Here is a 16,874-nt window from a genome sequence, read left to right as displayed (position 1 = left end):
TTAAACTTTCTCACAAATCAAAACTTCTATTTTCCCTTCAGACTTTATTAAAGATTAACAACAAAGAAGGAGGAGCAATAGGTTCTATTTGTCTTAAGGCACAGAAAGAGATTGAAAACTTTAATTTTCCTTGATGTGTAAAACATTGGGCTTTGGTTTCCCTGTCAAAGTGGTTTACTTGCCATGCTTGTGGGTTGCTCAAGTGAGCACTCAGTAGCAATTTTTGGAAGAGTTCTTCGTCACTTTCTTCCTATGTTTCATAATTTTTTAGTATGTGAGGTAGTGGTCTCACAAAAGTGTTATTTTCTCTCCACACAACCATGACTCCTCCCAGAGCAAGTTCCCAGATCAAAGCATACAGTGTGCCTGGTTGTGTGATTAAACACTTTTCCACAATGCCTTTGCTTGTGGGGGCTCAGACAATCTCAATTTGCATACTTCTCCCTGAATTTGTGGTCTTCGTCCTCAAATGTTGTGGAGCTAACTTCTTAGACCTTAAAAAGCAAACAAACAACATTTGGTGCTTATACTGACTGTTTGGTGGGTTCATAGCCAGGCAGGAATAGCGAGACCCATTGTACCAAATGCTACAACCCACTAGGTAGCTGACAGTTGTAGAAATGCCTCTGTGTGAAAACTGGTTGTAAGAAGCAATTACTGGAAGGAAAAAGTTCTGAAACTGCTTGGCAAGAGCAAGTAAGCTCAGCTCATCTATGCAGCGGTATGAGTAAATAATATCCATGGTCACTGAAAATTAAATCTACTGAGATTTCATCTGCTAAATTGTAAGTACTCTGTGGACACTTGTACTGCCTGATTCTCACAGCTGGCAAGTGTCTAGAAACAGGGAATGGCACACTCCTGACACAAGAGCCACCCCACTGCTAATTTTCAAATCCCTGCTCTAAAGCATGTTGTGTTAGAATTTGACAGTGGTTAAACAGGTTTTTCGCTAGATTCCCGCATGGAAATCTTTGAACTATTTTGACTGAAACATTTCAGCCAGTTCAGCATGAGCCAGATACTTGGCATGTAAAATTGCAGTCTCCTTTGGCAGATTTATAAGCAACTGCAAACAGAGTGTGTATGAGTGGCTTTTTAAAAGTCATCTAGTGTGTAATAAGAAAGAACTGCTCTTTGTAAGGATGCATATTGATGCCAAGTCAAGTGTCACCCTTGAGAAAGTATATTCAACTCTTTTGTTTCAACATTGTTCCACATAGGTACATGACAACCAGCCATGGCTCAGGAGTGGTCTTTTAGTTTTATAGTTGTACATTTTCATGCTCTCTTCAAGGAGCATGCCTGCAACATGACCTACCTTCTGTTGTAGTAAAAATTAGCAGCTTTAGAGTAATTTGCCTTTTAAACTTTTAATCATTTTTTTTTCTCATGCAGGTTTAAAGCTTACAGCTATAATTGTCCCCATCCTCATTGTGCTGTTTCTGTTCTTGTTCTCTGGAATTTGTATCTGCACAGCCCTACGCAAGTAAGATACTGGTTTTTGTCAAAGGAGGCATTTGTGGGTACCTAGCTAGCATGTCCAACTCCGTGCCCTCTTTCCAGAGCCTCTTTACCAGGGAGTTGGGAATTGATCCTGGTTGTCAGTCTTTCAAGTAGAACTCAGGTTGTGTCTCTATAAATTCTATTTCTTATTGTATGCCTTCCCTAGTCAGAGAAAAATGAAGGCAAATCAGGTCAGAACTGTGCACCCAGTCCAATGTAGCCAGCTTTTCTCTTCACCCTACATATACCCACAAACACTGAGGTGTAAAGCAGTCAAAGGATACTTTCCACACTCAAGCCAAATAAAAATACAGTGAAGGGAAGAGCTATCTATCCGGATAATTTTCTTTTATTTCCCTCCTGTTGTGTTTCTGCTTCCCAGTCTTTTAAATTAAAGCACTTCACCTAGCAGGCTGAAAGCAGAGTTCAGCACTAAGGAGTTGCACACATGCACTGGTGTAAGCAGCTAAAACTAAGCTATTTCATCTCACAAGTCCAAGGACTGGAAGAAGCACTGCTAACTGTGCTTCCTGCTAGATGCCTGTTCTTATGAACCTGCACTTGCACGTTGAGCCAGGAAATGCTTCTGTCAGCAGATGGGGATTTGGAAGTATAAGCAATGCTCTGGTGATGCTGCTTCATCACCAGTGATACTCAGCTCTGCCCTGGATTCTCAGTAAATCTATAAAATAGCCAAAGAATTCAGAGGAGCAGACTCAAACATAGCCTGGAGTGACACATATAGACATAGACACATCAAATTGATGAGTCAGCCCCAGAAATTTGAACACCAGCACTCACAACTTGCACATAATGGAGAAAACGAAAATGTCAAAGTGCTGGTTTGCATGCCTGATGTTCTAGTAAACAGCAGCTTCCAGGAATTTGAAGTGAAGCCTTGTCCTCAGCCATTAAATAAAAAGGCTCTGCTGGAGCTAAAGCATGAAGCTGAAATGCTGTAAGTACAGATGTTTATAAATCCTTTCCTCTCCTCGCAGGCGAGAAGCCAAAGGACTTTCCTATGGATTATCCAGTACTCAGAAATCAGGTTAGTGGGGAATCATGCACTTTGTCCTGTCCTGTCCACTGGGCCAGCAGGAAGGGGTTTATGCAACTAAGCATTTAATGCTTGTGAAATAGCATCCACATTTCCTCATTCAAATTCACCTCTTCATCAAGGGAAACAGCAAACGATAGTCCCACTTGTGTCATCCTAGCACAGTGCCCTGAGAAACAATATAATTTGGTTTCTATGACAGAAAGGCAATTAACAAAAGATCTATTATACAGAGTGCATAAATTAGCATGTAAGAGTGCTCCCAGGTGCCCTCCTTTTCCTTCCCACCTCCAAAATACCTGTTTTGCAGAAAATTGCTACTTTCCTTTTCTTTTCCCCACAGCAGAGGGTATTGCCTTTCTCCAAGAGAGCAAGGGATAATAATTTTTTATGGCTTTAATATTTTCTTCTCACTGCCCTCCCTGGTTGGAACTGTATTTATAAAGCCTAACAACACTGAACTGTATTGAATGAGGGATTGGCTCGAGCACACTGCTTTAGGACATGACTGCAAAACCCCAATGAATTATTTCCTTTGTCTTGCTCAATTACATTTTCTAGAGTGGGGTTCCCATCAGCTTGGCAGTTGGGGTGTTTTTCCTGTAGAGGAATATCCTTCTCAAATTCGGCTTCCATAAAAAACCCAAACCACTAAGCACTTCATATGTCTCTTGACAAGTGTCTTGCAATAGCTCAGCTCCAAAATTTCATCCCTCAGCAGGTGCTGACGTCAGTGAAAGGAATGCTGTTACCCACTGCAGCTCGCCCTCATTAGAAAATTAATTTGTACTTAACATCATATTTGCTAATATGATTTTTCAAGGTCACATCATAATCCTTTCTCACTTGCTAATGAGGACAAATCCCAAGAAATTGGAGATAGCCTCTTACCCAGTCAGTTCATTTGTTGTATGTCTGCTTCATAAATGAAGCTCCTAAGCCCCTGTGAACCCGGCTTGGGGCTTAGAAATCTGTGAGTCAAACTCACCTCTCCACAGACCTCTTGGTGCAGGCTCCAGCAAGTCCCTGACAAGGTGGAATTTTTTCTTTTCTGTCTTACAAGGATGTTGTGAGAACAAATTAATTGATGAGTGCAGGTGCTCAGATACCAATGAAATGGAAGCCACACTAATCTACTGAAAAAAATAGAAATTTTAAGCATTATTTTTGCCACATAATTAATGCCAAAACATGTAACTGATTTAAAGCTGGTATTTTATCAATATACTTTGTTAAGGCATCACTGTAGGCACCTACAGAGTTTGAGCATTTCTTGCCAAAAAATCTTATATAAAATTTCATTTTCACTTGGAAATCCCAGCTGATGATTCATTTCTTCCTTCACCCTCCACATTTAGGGGCTTTTTTTAAACAAACAGCCCATTTTAGTCATGTTTTTAAATTATTTCAATGTATTGACAGCAATGAGTATACCAAAAATTAAACTTTCTGGTAAGTCTCCCAATTTCAAGCATTTAACTTGCTGATAAGCCTTCTATTTTTATTTCTTTTTCATAGGTTGTTGGAAACAAATCAAGCAGCCCTTTACCAGACATCAGTCAACTGAATTCACCATCAGCTATAACAATGAGAAGGAGACACCACAAAAGCTGGATCTGGTCACCAGTGACATGGCAGGTAACAGATGCTCCCTCTCAGATGCATTCCTTTCGCTCTGTGTGCAGAGCCAGTAACAGGGAGAGGGATGGCCCAGCAATGTTACAAGCTTCAGCTCTTGTCCAAGCTGAGTGAGGCGCAGGAACAGATTTATCCTTGTTCATCCCAAATGTATAGTGAAGCAGCTAAATATATTAGGGAGGAAAAGACCACTATTTTGGAATTTTTTTCTTGAAGATGTTGGAAAAATTTCCTGACTGAAATAGCTACAGTTGAAGGTAATGGTGGAAGGCACTCATGCATGGATGAAGCGCAAGAATGTGCCTAGGATAGGATTGGTTCCTTTTGCTGACTAACTTTTGTGCTTCTATTCAAACACATATGTCTCTGGAAATGGAAGAAAATGTAATGCCCCTTGCTGCTGATCAAGCAGGAAAATTACTTAGTTGGTTTGTGGTGGGATTTCATGCCTATTTTGAAGTTGTGCTGAGATCCCTGTGCAGCTTTCCTGGTGCCTGAACTATATGAGAGTTGAGACTTCCTGAAGTGGAAGCAGCTAGATGAGAGAGAAGAAAAAACCAACCACAATGCTTCTTTCCTGTGCTACCTTGGCTCCAGGTCACTGTTTGGATAGAGCAAATCCCCGCATCAGTACTATTTGCATCCCAAAGGGATGATTTTTTAATTCATCCTCTTAGCACATCTTATCCCCGCCTAGTCTAGTCTGTCTGGTAAGGCTAGTGAGACCAGCCATTTCATGGGATCAGTGATCAGCACTCCTGAAGAAAGATTAGTTTGCTGTTTCCAGCCTCCAGACCTTAGAAATGCCTTGGAATTTCTTCATAGTGTTTGGCAGAGAAATATATTTAAACTACAAATGGATAGTTACTGTAATTCCATATGGTGCTGCTCTCAATATCTTTCAAAGACAGTTTCAGTCCTTTATAGAAACTTTCAATACAAATATTCAGAGATCTATAGAGCAGTTTTAAGGAAAGAGAATGAATAAAGGTTGCTCACAAATGGCAGTTATTTGGTTTCCTGGCCATGTCTGGGAAGCCTTTGCTCCCTCCATCATCCCCTCCTGCAGCTTTTGTGGGAAGTCTTAACTCTCAGCCTGGCCCAGGCAACTTCCCAACCTTCCCAGGATTTCACTTGCAGTCTCCTTAGAAACAGAAAACATGAAACAAAAATGTGAATACAACCCAGAAATGTGCCATTTAATAATTCAATTGCAGAGAGCACGAAATTTGCACATAGGTTATCATGCTACATGAAATTTCCTCACTTCAAACCCCAAGCTGCCTGCCGGTTCCCAAAGGCAGCCAGGAGGAAGTCGAGATGCTTCATCCTGAGCGAGAGAGATTTCTGGGGATGGCAGCAGCGATGCTGGGGAGAGCTGCACCACTTACTTAGTGAGATATCATAACACCTTCACCCTACATGCTGAAGTTTGGGTCACAGCCAGAAACTGCCAAAAAGATTCACAGGACATATGGGATTGAATTCGACGCTCATGTCAGATGAACCGCGATGCCAGAACAGAAACCGAGCTAACTTCTTCACGCCTGCCTGCAAACACGCTGCTTTAGCAGTGTCACTTACTAGAGCTGTTCAGGCCACCGTATGTATCTGAGATTGTCACCAGCGCCAAAGCGAGAAAGTTAGAACGTTCAGTTTTCTCATAATAGTATTACTGGTTTTTTCAGAAAACCTAGTTCAGATCTCTTCACATGGCAGCCTGGCATCTACCTTAACTAGAGGTGCAAACACAGTTTTTGAGGCCATATTTCCTCCATCTCACTCCTTGTTCCTTCTCAGGCCATTTGCCTTATGCCAGCTCTGTCCCTGTCATCCCCCTTGACCGGGTGACTGCCCAATTCCTCCAGCAGCACCAGTTCCATATCTCCCCCCAAGCTCATCCCCCCTGGCATGCCCATAGCCATGCTGAGCTGGCTTAGCACATTTCACACTTCCATTGACTCTCTTGGCTGCTGTTTTGCCTAATTTCATCCTTCTTGTCAGTCAGCTACTGTGAGATGCCTTTTAAATAAAGCCGGCTCGTTAAGAATCCTCTGGGCATTTTAATTATTCCAAAAGTGGAACACTCATTTTGGAGAACTTCTCGTGTGTGGATACTTTGTCCAGTTTGTTGCTAATATTTTGTTAACCTCACTCTTTTTATTTAGGGCTCTTAAGTATACTCCAGAAATGTTAATTTATTTGGGAAGGTAGGTGCGGGAAGGGAGGGAGGGAGTAGGAAAAGAGGTGGCAGATTGGACCTTCTCTGTGGAAGAGCTTCTGCCATGTTCTGCAACTCTTGCTCGCTGAAGGAGGTTACAGGACCAGTGTTGGGGAAAGATTTCCTCACATCCCCAGTAACCACACATTTGATAAAATAAGTGAGTTTTTCAACATAAATAAGTGAGTTTTTCAACATAAAATACCTATGTATGCATAAGTATTATAGACATAAAATAACCAATCTATGCTTCACTGAGAATTTCATGCTTCCTTTTAGATTATCAGCAGCCTCTCATGATTGGGACTGGGACGGTAACACGTAAAGGATCGACTTTTCGCCCTGTGGACACCAAAGAGGAGGGAAGAAGGGGGAGTTCTGAGTTTGAAAATCACTATCACTGCCCTCACAGAGCTAACAGGCATGAATACGCTCTGCCCCTGACCAGCCAAGAGCCCGAGTACGCCACCCCCATCATAGAGCGGCACATCGCAAGAGAAAATAACTTCCCCTCTGAGAATGGCTACAACGTTCCTGTCGTCTCATCTCAGATACATTCCCTTACTGCCGGCAGCTTCCCCAGCTCCTGTAAGACCGACACTAGGAACGGAGACTATCAGACACCCCAGAGTGTCATAAACTACGACAAACCCAAAGTTAATGGTGTTCTGACCTCGGTGAGCTACAGCACAGACTACCAGAAACCCCAGCAAACTGCTCTGGGGGGCGAGGGTTACTCCACGCCCAGAGACTGCCTAAAGCCCATAAGCCAGACAGCAATGACAGCTCTCTTGTGATTTGCCGAGCAGGAGCGGCACGGTGCACAGGAACGTCACTGCACAGCTTTCTGAAGTGAAAACAGAGTTTGGAGGGACTCTGCTGTGGGAGGCAGAAGGCAAACAAGCCCTGTGTACATAATATTGCTGTCTTGCTGGGTTCTGACATCTGAAGAAAGCATATGCTGTTTATCACTGTTTATAGCAAGAGAGATGTTATCAGTGAAGACTGTACATCTTATTTTCTCTAACTGATCTCAGTGCTCCATTTGCAATATGTGCAATTTGTACATAGCTTTTATTTAAGGAGAATTTCTTAAGTTTCCTTTTCACCTGGGGGTTTGAAAGAATTGCAGAAATGCCTATTTAAGGAAAACAGTCCTCCTTTTCTGTCTTTATCTGGCAGCTGTAAATGGTGTATCTTACGGTTGTGTTGATTCATCTCCTTTCCTATGATAACTGAAGATAGGGCTGTAGTTCTTACTGGGAGAATAGAAGTTAAACCACTTGCTGCATAATGTGCACAAGAAAAGGCAGCTATTCAAATACTGTGCTCAAGCACAACTTCCCAGCTGCTTTTTTAGCAGCAATTCTCACATGTTTGAATTTGATCTAGCATACAAGCTGAGCCTGTCTAACTTGCAATTCATGTTAAAAAACGGGTAGAAAGGCTGAAACTGGTTTTGGGTTCAAGCCATTGTTATCACTCTACAACAGAAAAAAAAAACCAAACCAAAAAAACAAACAAAACCAAACAACACAACACATCCAATACCAGTTAATCTGGGGGAGTTATTTTAATTTTTTATATATAGGAAGTGTGTGTGTAACCAAAATGTGAATTTACAGCTGAGAATTCAATGCTGTTCAAGCCCTAACTGATTCTTTTGCTGCTAAACTATAAGGAAACTTGTTCCTTGGCACAAAGCAGCAAACTTCCTGAACTCTTAATTTCTCCACTAGGTATTTTTCTGTCTTACAAATTTAGTGTAACATTTCTGTTAGAAGTATTCCAACTAAGTATAACACAGTGTGTATATGGCTTACTGTTGCAGTTAAATTTGCAAGACAGCAGATCAGCACTGTTGTTTTCAAATAGTTTTTCTTTTGCAGCTAATATTTCCCTTCGTTCCGTTTTCGGCCAAACTTGAAAAAGCGTGGGGATGGGTGCAATGTATTGCACAGCAGCTGGCTCCTTCTTCAGCAGAGGCAGCTTTGGAGCAGAACAGCTTCTGGTTGTGACTGGGATCATCCACTGCCCTTCTACCTCCCGTGCTTGGGGCTTTTCTTTGAATACGAAAACTTGTCCTAAAACGTCAAGAAGCGATATACTTCTGTGAAGAAAGAATGGTGCTACGCTTAAAGCACGAGGTTGGGAAAGGAGACCAGTAAAACCTGAGCTCTGGGAAAGCCGCTCTTTGAAGGCCCTCCATTTATTTCCTTGTATATAAATGGGATAATTTGCAAAAGATGCAATGGAGATTGATCAGTCTGTTCACAGAGTGCTTTCAGGTCTCTGGGTGGAAAGTACTGTCAGAGGACAGACTGGTTGCAGTGACACTGCTCACAAATACTGCTAACTCCAGCCATACCCGAACTTAGGGCAAGCTCTGAGTGGGTTCTCTGCACACCCTCATTTTGTGGTGCCATTCCCCCACGCTGCCGCACCGTGCATGCGATTCCCATGCAAAGAAGAAAGAGTCAAGGTAACCTCGTAGCCTTCCTGTGTTTGCTGTCAATACAGTTTCTGTGAAATGTCTAAAACACCTCAGGTCCTGAAGTGAAGCAGCAGCAGCCTGTTTGTTAGACCGAGCTGGGCGGTGTTGTTTACCTTCTGTTGTTTACATGTCTGTGTAAATAAAGAACACTGGTATTTGTAAATCAGCCACACAGGCCTGCCACTTCACTCGGTGACTCCATCATCACTGCACGCCCATTCTCGCCACGTACCCTGCAGGGTGAGAAGGAAGTGTTCCTTACGCCCTGCAAAAGTGCCAGTTGTGCTGCTGCAATTCGCAGTCCCAGTGTGATGGGCTAAAAAAAATTCTCTCAGTGCCCCATTTAGCCCAGATTTTCTGTCCATAAGCTCTAGAGAAGAAGAACCCACAAATTCCCGTGCCAAACCCCGCTGCTGGATGCATATGATTGAGGAAAGGATGAGGATGCCCTAGGGATGAGCCTGAAACCAATCCTCTGCCCACACAACTAATTAGCCTGACTTGTCACTTGACAAACAAGTCAGTAATCAGGCCTACTCCCCACCTAATGAAGCAGCTAAATAACACAGCAATGCTCGAGGACCAGCAGATGACACTACTTGTATTATAATGAACTTTTTGCATTCTTCTGCCACATGCCTAGCGCACCTGCAGCATGCTACAAATGTTAAAGGCTTCTTGGCAGCATCTGCCCATTTCTGCTGTCATTCAAATCCATCCTAACACAGCTGATTTAGCCTAATTGAAAGTTTGGTCTCAGTTTGCACCTTGCCTTCACCCACACCCACCTCAATAAAATCCCAACACACCTGCAAAGGTGGCTTGAAATAGATCCCGAAACATCTTCAGCCTTCCTTCACAGCGGCTTGATGTTGACAGAGACAGGTAGCACATCTCCTGGTCACTGCCATGGTGCTTCATGGCTCACATCTGAGTGAGTGCTAAGTGTGGTTAGCACTAAAAGCCTTGGGTCTCTCCACCTTGGCCTAGGAAATTTTTAGTGACCCTAGCAGCAGATATGCAAGGGACTCCCTGCCCTACGTCTCTCTATCCTAATGGTGGTAGAGATACAAAATCCTGGTGTAGGAATGAAAGAGGATTGCCTGAATCTTACCAGTGCTAGTGCTCATCCTCATGTCCATCCTCTGAATGGCTTTTTACATAGTGATACATCAAACTTCAGCCTGTCCTCACTGCCAGAGCCAGACACAGGCATAACACAGGCAGCCTTATAAAACATCACAGGTTTAAAAACCTTTGTTCCACCGTGAAGGTTAGAGTATGCACCATTTTGGGATATTTCCACACTCAGAAGGCTTGTTAGCTCCGGATCTCTCTCCAGCATCTCTAAAGATTGTGTAAGAGCAGAGTCTGACCCTCTGGTCAATGGAGACTTTCAGTGGTGTGTTGGTAACCAAACTTCTTCCCCGAGCAGGCACTCCCACTGGGCTGGAACAGCAAAGCCAAGTCAGAGTCCACACGAAGGTTAAATATTTAACTGCTCCTGGCACTAAGGACCAGCCTGTCCCATTGCTATTGACAGCAAGTCTCTGACTTTGCTGGGAACAGGGGCAGCACTATAACTGCACATGTCTGACCAAGGGTAGGGAAAGAGGTAGCTCTTGAGGTAAGAAAGTGTAAAAAATGGTGTAAGCTACCTGCAACTGAAAGCAAAAAATGACAGCTTAGCATGCATTTCCAGCTGGTGCCTTGTATTTAAAACTCAAATTAGAAAAAACAACTACAACGAAGGTTCCAAAAATACCTAGTTAGATGCGTAACTGTGCTTACCTGTTTGGTGGATCACTACCATTAAAACAAAAAGTGAAAAAATTAAGAGAGTTCTAAGAAGGGAGTCTGTGGTCTCACAGCAGTCCTGCAGGATCAGATGCCCACTGAAAAGTAACCTTGTAGAACTCCATCTGTATTATTCCGTCCACCCTCTCTCCAAAACCAGGCTAGCTTTGCTCAGCAAGTGGGCATCCTAAAGGCTCTCAGCCTGTAATCAGCTCTCCTAGCCTGTAATCCTTGGGCCAGACCCAAGGAATGACAAGGTTATGTTGTTGCATTCCTTTTTCCTTATTATTTTCCATAATAAAAGTCGTGTACTGCCCTTTTCTTTCCAATGTCAGCTATAATGTAAGTTTGTACTGACTTCCAACCTCTATGTGATTAGAACAGTGTGAAAGCAGAATTTACCATTTCATTTGAAACTCATGAGTGTTGTTGATACCTACACTGAAAATTACCCTGCCATAGCTGTGTGGGGTTAACAAGACTAACATTGCAATGCCTGTGAATTATTGAAGACAGAAAAAGTTTCACTTATTTAAAAGGAAGGTGCCATTTCTGCACAATCAGTTTCAAACTTAAAATAGTAACCTCTCCTGAGGGCTTCCTTTTTTTGAAGCCCCCCCCTCCTCCCCCCAGTACAGTCCTACAATCCATTAAGGACACACGACAAGGAGTCAGATAAAGTATTTCTAAACTAGATAAAGAAACGAGGAAAGACATCCTTAGCTGGAGAAAACTCATGCTACCCATGATAAGGAGGATGCCTCACATCTGACTTTCTGTGCTATCTCATTGTATAGTCTGGACATGAGAATTTGGAGACTTTTTCATTCAAATTGCACTGATTTGTTTAGGCTTCGCCTCACAGTAAGTGGTAAGTGTTGAAAACCTGTGCCATCTACAGTAGGCAAAGGTTATTCAGTAACCTCTTGTCCTGGGCTGGGTTAATTCATTACTTACTCAGACACTCACAACACAGTTACAGCTCTGCCATGTGACATCCAAGAGATTATCATCCTGTTTATTTTTGTACAGTCACAAGTATGAAAAAGAGAAATCCAAAAATGAGACAACTTAATCAAGTTAAAGCATGATGCAATTTTTCACCATAGCAAAAAATATAAGTCAACAAATAAGACACAGTAGAGTTACTAAGGCTTTTATGCCCTGAATAATCACCCTGAACAGACCCCAAGAATCCATAATTTTGACTAGACACAAAATTTTTATCAGACTTTACTGGAAAAGCTCCCTTAATGCATTAATAATCTGCATTTTTGGCTAACCCAAAGAGGAACAGTACCCTGAATACTCAGCATTTCCTCCTTCTAAATCTGAGCTACCAAAAAGAGTGAGAAAACTTACAAACATAACAAATTATTCAAAGCTTGTAACATTCTCTCAGCCATATCAGATGACAACAGACAATAATAGACTTTAAAAACACATGTATGTTGCCTACTAGAAGGCAGGCAAAAAGGTAGGGAGGGAGCCAAAATTCTGGGCCTAAGAGAAACACCAAGAACAATTTAAAACAAACAATATAGAAACACAGAGCAACAGCTGACATGCAACAGGGAGCTTATCAGGAGTCCTCCTCCATAAGGAGTGGCAGATAGCAGAGAAGATGGTGATACTTTTCTCCCCATAAAGTAAGGGGAGAAAAGACCCAGAAAGACAGTAATAGTACCCACCACCCAGCCTCTGGTCTGAACAATTTAACCCCCTGAGCATGTACTAGAAACAAGTCTTTACAAATGTGTTTTGTGCATCTTAATTTCTTTGGCCCAGGCAAATACCATTTCACAGATGGGCGAACTGAGACAGACAGATATGCTGCCACCTGTCCAGAGCTGTAGCAACAAATCAAACCTATCCAAAAATGTAAAGGCCTCTGAAAACACCAACCACAAACCTGTGAAAAGTCCTCTGTCGTGCAGGGAAAGACAAGGGCGATAAAGACTAAGACGAGCTAGCAGACCTCACTTGAAGAGGCAGCTTTTCTTCACATCTATGGCTAAGCTTTTTATCCTTAAGTGACACCATCTGTTCTGACAGACAGTTTTATAAAATTTGAATAAGGTGACCTGGATAAAGCACGCCTGTTATATAGAAATGCCAGTGTCATACGTGGATGTGGAAAGGTTGTGGATGGTTCATGCACCTTCACTTCCACACCTATCCAAGTCCTTTCAGCATCTCATCATAAAAGGCTGCACAAGCCTTTTTTGACACCCCACAACACAAAGCGAGTCATGCTTTTGATAACAATGCTGCAATAAGTTTTCTACAATCTTACAAAGACTTTGCAGATGGCATTCATACTTCTTTAAAGTAAGTATTTTATGTGTATAGGTAACTTTTTAACATATGAAGTCATGGTCCATCCTCCCTTCTCTATACTACAACCACATCACTGTATAAGGACCAGCACTGAGGACATAAATATGTCACTAACATTTTGCTGACAGGTCTACTGATCACCTGGTTAATAACAACAAAGACTGGAGACTGGACTATCACTTGGTGGTCACTGGAAACCAAAACCAGCACAGAAAAGATGATGGTGGGTCAATGTAAGCTGACCTTCCTCTTTCTCCAGCCAAAAGGCTTCTGTCTGAAACTGGACTAGAGCAAAACACAATTGTCATCTCCTTTTTTCCCCTGCTTCTCTTCACCAGTTTGACATGATCATGGGCAGTCTGTTTCAGCAGAGATTCCAGAAATGTGACAAGGCTGGTTCTGTATCATTATTGAAGGGCACTGGCAAAGTGCAGGCAGGAGTATTTACCAACCTACCTGGTATCTCATTTCATGTTTTATCAGTGCATTTGGTTCCTTGTTTTGGAGAGCCTTAACCCACAAACAGAGAGAAAAATTTTCACTGCTTGTCTCTGAGCTTGTAAGTCAGTGGAGTACTCATTTTTTGAAGTAATTGATGGGGATATTCAAGTGTTTTTTAGCAAGTCATGAATGCAGAGCTATATGAAATTATTCGTCTGTGTTTATGTGTGCTTGTACACGTTTCGCTGATATATAGAGAGAACAATTTTTAACTGTAAGATGTGCCATCTGCAAACTACTTGCTACAGGAGGTAAGTTAGACTGGATGTTTATTATTTTAAGATTACATGTTACTAGAAACAGTTCTAATGAATAAAGTTTTTCTATTTTTTTTAAATTAAAAACCCCAACCTACCAAACCACAAAGAAAACCTAACAACTGACCCACGAAACAATAGGTTCTGTTTCTCAAAGGCTTGTTAATGCTGAAGATTGGAAGGAAGCTGCTGCCCCCTCTTGGCACCACATCCAAATGCAAACTCTTTGCACAAAAAACGAGGATTGCAGTCCCAAATTGAAATTACTAAGTAATAGACAAGTTTGAGTGTGGAAAACAGCATAAAACTGACACAGCCCCAAGTACACTTGCCCACTTACCCAGACCACTCAAGACAACCCCATTAACTTAGTAAGATGTGGGGGTCATAATACACAGAATTGCCATGTCTTTAATTTTAAAATAAAAGTTAGTAATATGTGACCTGGATTTAAAATAACACTTAAAATAATACTTAAAGGACCCTAATTCTGCAGACTTCCTGAGTTGTCTTATAACCTTGCACATCTCTCCCAAATTAGGAGAGCACCTAAACTGCCACACTGGGTAAGAAAGGAAGATCAAATAAACAGGAAAGCCTGCAGTAACACTCAATTGACAGCTATACAGAAATCCCCATTTATCATATATTAAAAGTCAATTCCTTAGTTTCAAGCCTTAGTTTCAAGCCCTCAGAAGCTGAGGGTACCCACTGCAGGGTTTAAATCAAAGTGCCCATGGGGAATCCCTTCTCGAAGACTATCACACAAACTACAAATTAAACCAGAAGGAACTGGTGCATTTATGGACATAAAGGCTTCACTTCTACAAGAGGATCAGCATGGGCAACCTACAGCAACCTTCTTCCCCTACCTTAAGCTGAAGAAGTAAACAGCAGCAAAGTCTCTATAGGTTGTTCCAGCAGGAATTGAATAGGGACACCCCATTTCTTATTGGAAGGGAAAGCATTCAAGGCAAGGACATTTCCAGCAGTGTAAGCCCAGTGGACCAAATATGTAACTATTCCTGTTCAGCAGCATGACTGTAAGTGCTTCCATTCCCCTTAACAAATTGATGACAGACAGAAACACTTGGACAACAGCAAGTAAAATAACATTAGAAAAAATATCTCCATGGGAATCTGATATTTCATTTCACAGAAATAATACTTATGCAAATATTTAGACAGTTCATAGGTAAATTAAGATTTAATCAACAGGATTTACAGAGATTTACAGACATCTTTGAAGACTTGCAGTTTTAACAAAAAAGTTACCAGCTGTCTCCCAAGCACCCCTGACTTCCAGCACTACAGGCAATCAAAACATGTCTGTGAATGCCTGTACTTTCACTTTACTTGTTTTTCTGTTTTCCTAACCTCCTGACTGAGACCCAGCCTTTGAAAACTAGGCAGCAGAGAGCTTACGGAGGGGAAGCTGGGGAGCCAGCTAAGGCTGCAGTGCTTTTGCATTTCAAAAAGGAAATCTGAAGAAACACAAAGTGCAAAAAACTCAGTGAAGGAATTGTTATCACTGTCTCCAGCAGAAAGTTACAAAGACAGTTAAAAACTGTAACCAGTTTGCCTGGAATCAACAGATGGCCTTTTAACATCCCTCTCACAGGGAACTGGAAGAACATACTCCTGCAGAGCCTTCAAAACATGAGCACCTCCAACACTTACCTGGGTACAGCTGGGAAACATAAGCTTCAGCACACGAAGCAGAAGGCTGACAAAGAGACACCAAATAATTTTGACAGCTGATTGAATCAAACACTTGTATAGAGTGTGGAAATTTTACCCAAGTGACTTAAATTTTTCACCTAGGAATTGAAAATCCTTGAAAAATACTACTTGGTCTTTTTCAACCATTTGGCTTTGAAGCATCATGTCCTTCACAGGAGTGGGCATCAGCAGCAGATTCCAAAATTCATCTGCAGGAAGGGAACACCAGGTAAACACAGCTAAGGCAAGGCTACTCTGAAGCATTAAAACCAACCAGCTACCTTGATGAGAAAAGAAAATCCAAAGAAATTGAGTATTTCTCTTTCAGAGTCAGCATGTGTTCCACGTCTCAACTCCTTGGTTTGCTTCCGACTGAAAAACTTCTAAAGAATTTGGAACTGTGTCATGTTGGAAAAGACACACTGGACAAGGTGATAATATTCAATTATTGCAGTGTAAGTTCAAGCTTATAAAGGCAAGCTTGAAATATGTTAGCCCATTTTTGTCAGGCCATTGAGCTGAGGTTTTAACCAACAAAAACAGACTTCTTACACATATCCTAAGTCAAGACATATTTCTCTTCTGTCACCTGTGGGTCTCCGGAAAAAAAAAATGCAGAGGATTATCCAGCGTCCACAGTCACTGGGACCAGCCACTGAGCTCCTTCAGCAGGACACTCAGACACAAAGAAATTTTGAATGATCTTTCTTGACCTCAGGTGACATAAAGAAGTACTTTGGTTTCTCCTCTTTCTACCCTTTCTCATTCATAGCTGCCTCTATTCCTCTGCTTGTTTTAAAACAACTCAAGATTTCTGTCTTTCCCCTCTTCCTTCCATCTGCTGAAGTCACCCATAATCTAAACCCTTCTGAAAATTTTAGAGCTAAAAAATAAATAGTTAACAGTTCCAGCCCTCACCAATTGTACATTCTACATATTTTCATGCAACATGACTCAGCCCTGTCTATTGAGACAGTTCCTACGCTCACAGTTTTCTGCCCTCTGCTTACACACTCCCAATAAATCCTTAAGTACTACCATAATTAAACTACTACCACACCATTGCCTTTCATTTGAGCTCTCTGCTCATTCATATCAACCTGATGCTGTAGGGCAAGATGACTACTCAAGCACAGGTGAGAGATTATTTCTTTTAAAATATAATTTAAAACACAAAATACTCAATCTGAACAAAAAGATTTCAATATCAAGATTAAAAGTTGTAACTTAAAGAGAAGTGTTTTGTAACTTTGGTGGAAAATTCAGCATATTTCATAATGCATGGGAAACAAAGAAACACCAACCAAAAAAAGGAGAGATAAAGGGCAGTTTCCACAACTT

The 16,874-nt window shown here is 41.7% G+C and overlaps 1 protein-coding gene across 1 annotated transcript in view; it reads left to right on the top strand.

Moving 5' to 3' along the window:
* DCBLD1 (discoidin, CUB and LCCL domain containing 1) overlaps positions 1–9,079 on the top strand; it is a 46,258-nt gene extending 37,179 nt beyond the window's left edge. The window contains 4 exon segments of the mRNA XM_085056105.1: positions 1,399–1,489; positions 2,505–2,554; positions 4,082–4,201; positions 6,702–9,079. Coding sequence (XP_084912231.1) covers positions 1,399–1,489; positions 2,505–2,554; positions 4,082–4,201; positions 6,702–7,219 — 779 coding nt within the window. The 3' untranslated portion in view covers positions 7,220–9,079.
* Positions 9,080–16,874: the final 7,795 nt, after the last annotated feature.

The sequence above is a fragment of the Lichenostomus cassidix genome, chromosome 3 (genome assembly GCF_008360975.1).
Source record: "Lichenostomus cassidix isolate B80296 chromosome 3, HeHo_3.0, whole genome shotgun sequence".
NCBI classification, from domain to species: Eukaryota; Metazoa; Chordata; class Aves; order Passeriformes; family Meliphagidae; genus Lichenostomus; species Lichenostomus cassidix.
The sequence above is the reverse complement of the archived record's forward strand: the minus strand, read 5'-3'. Positions and strand labels throughout refer to the sequence as shown.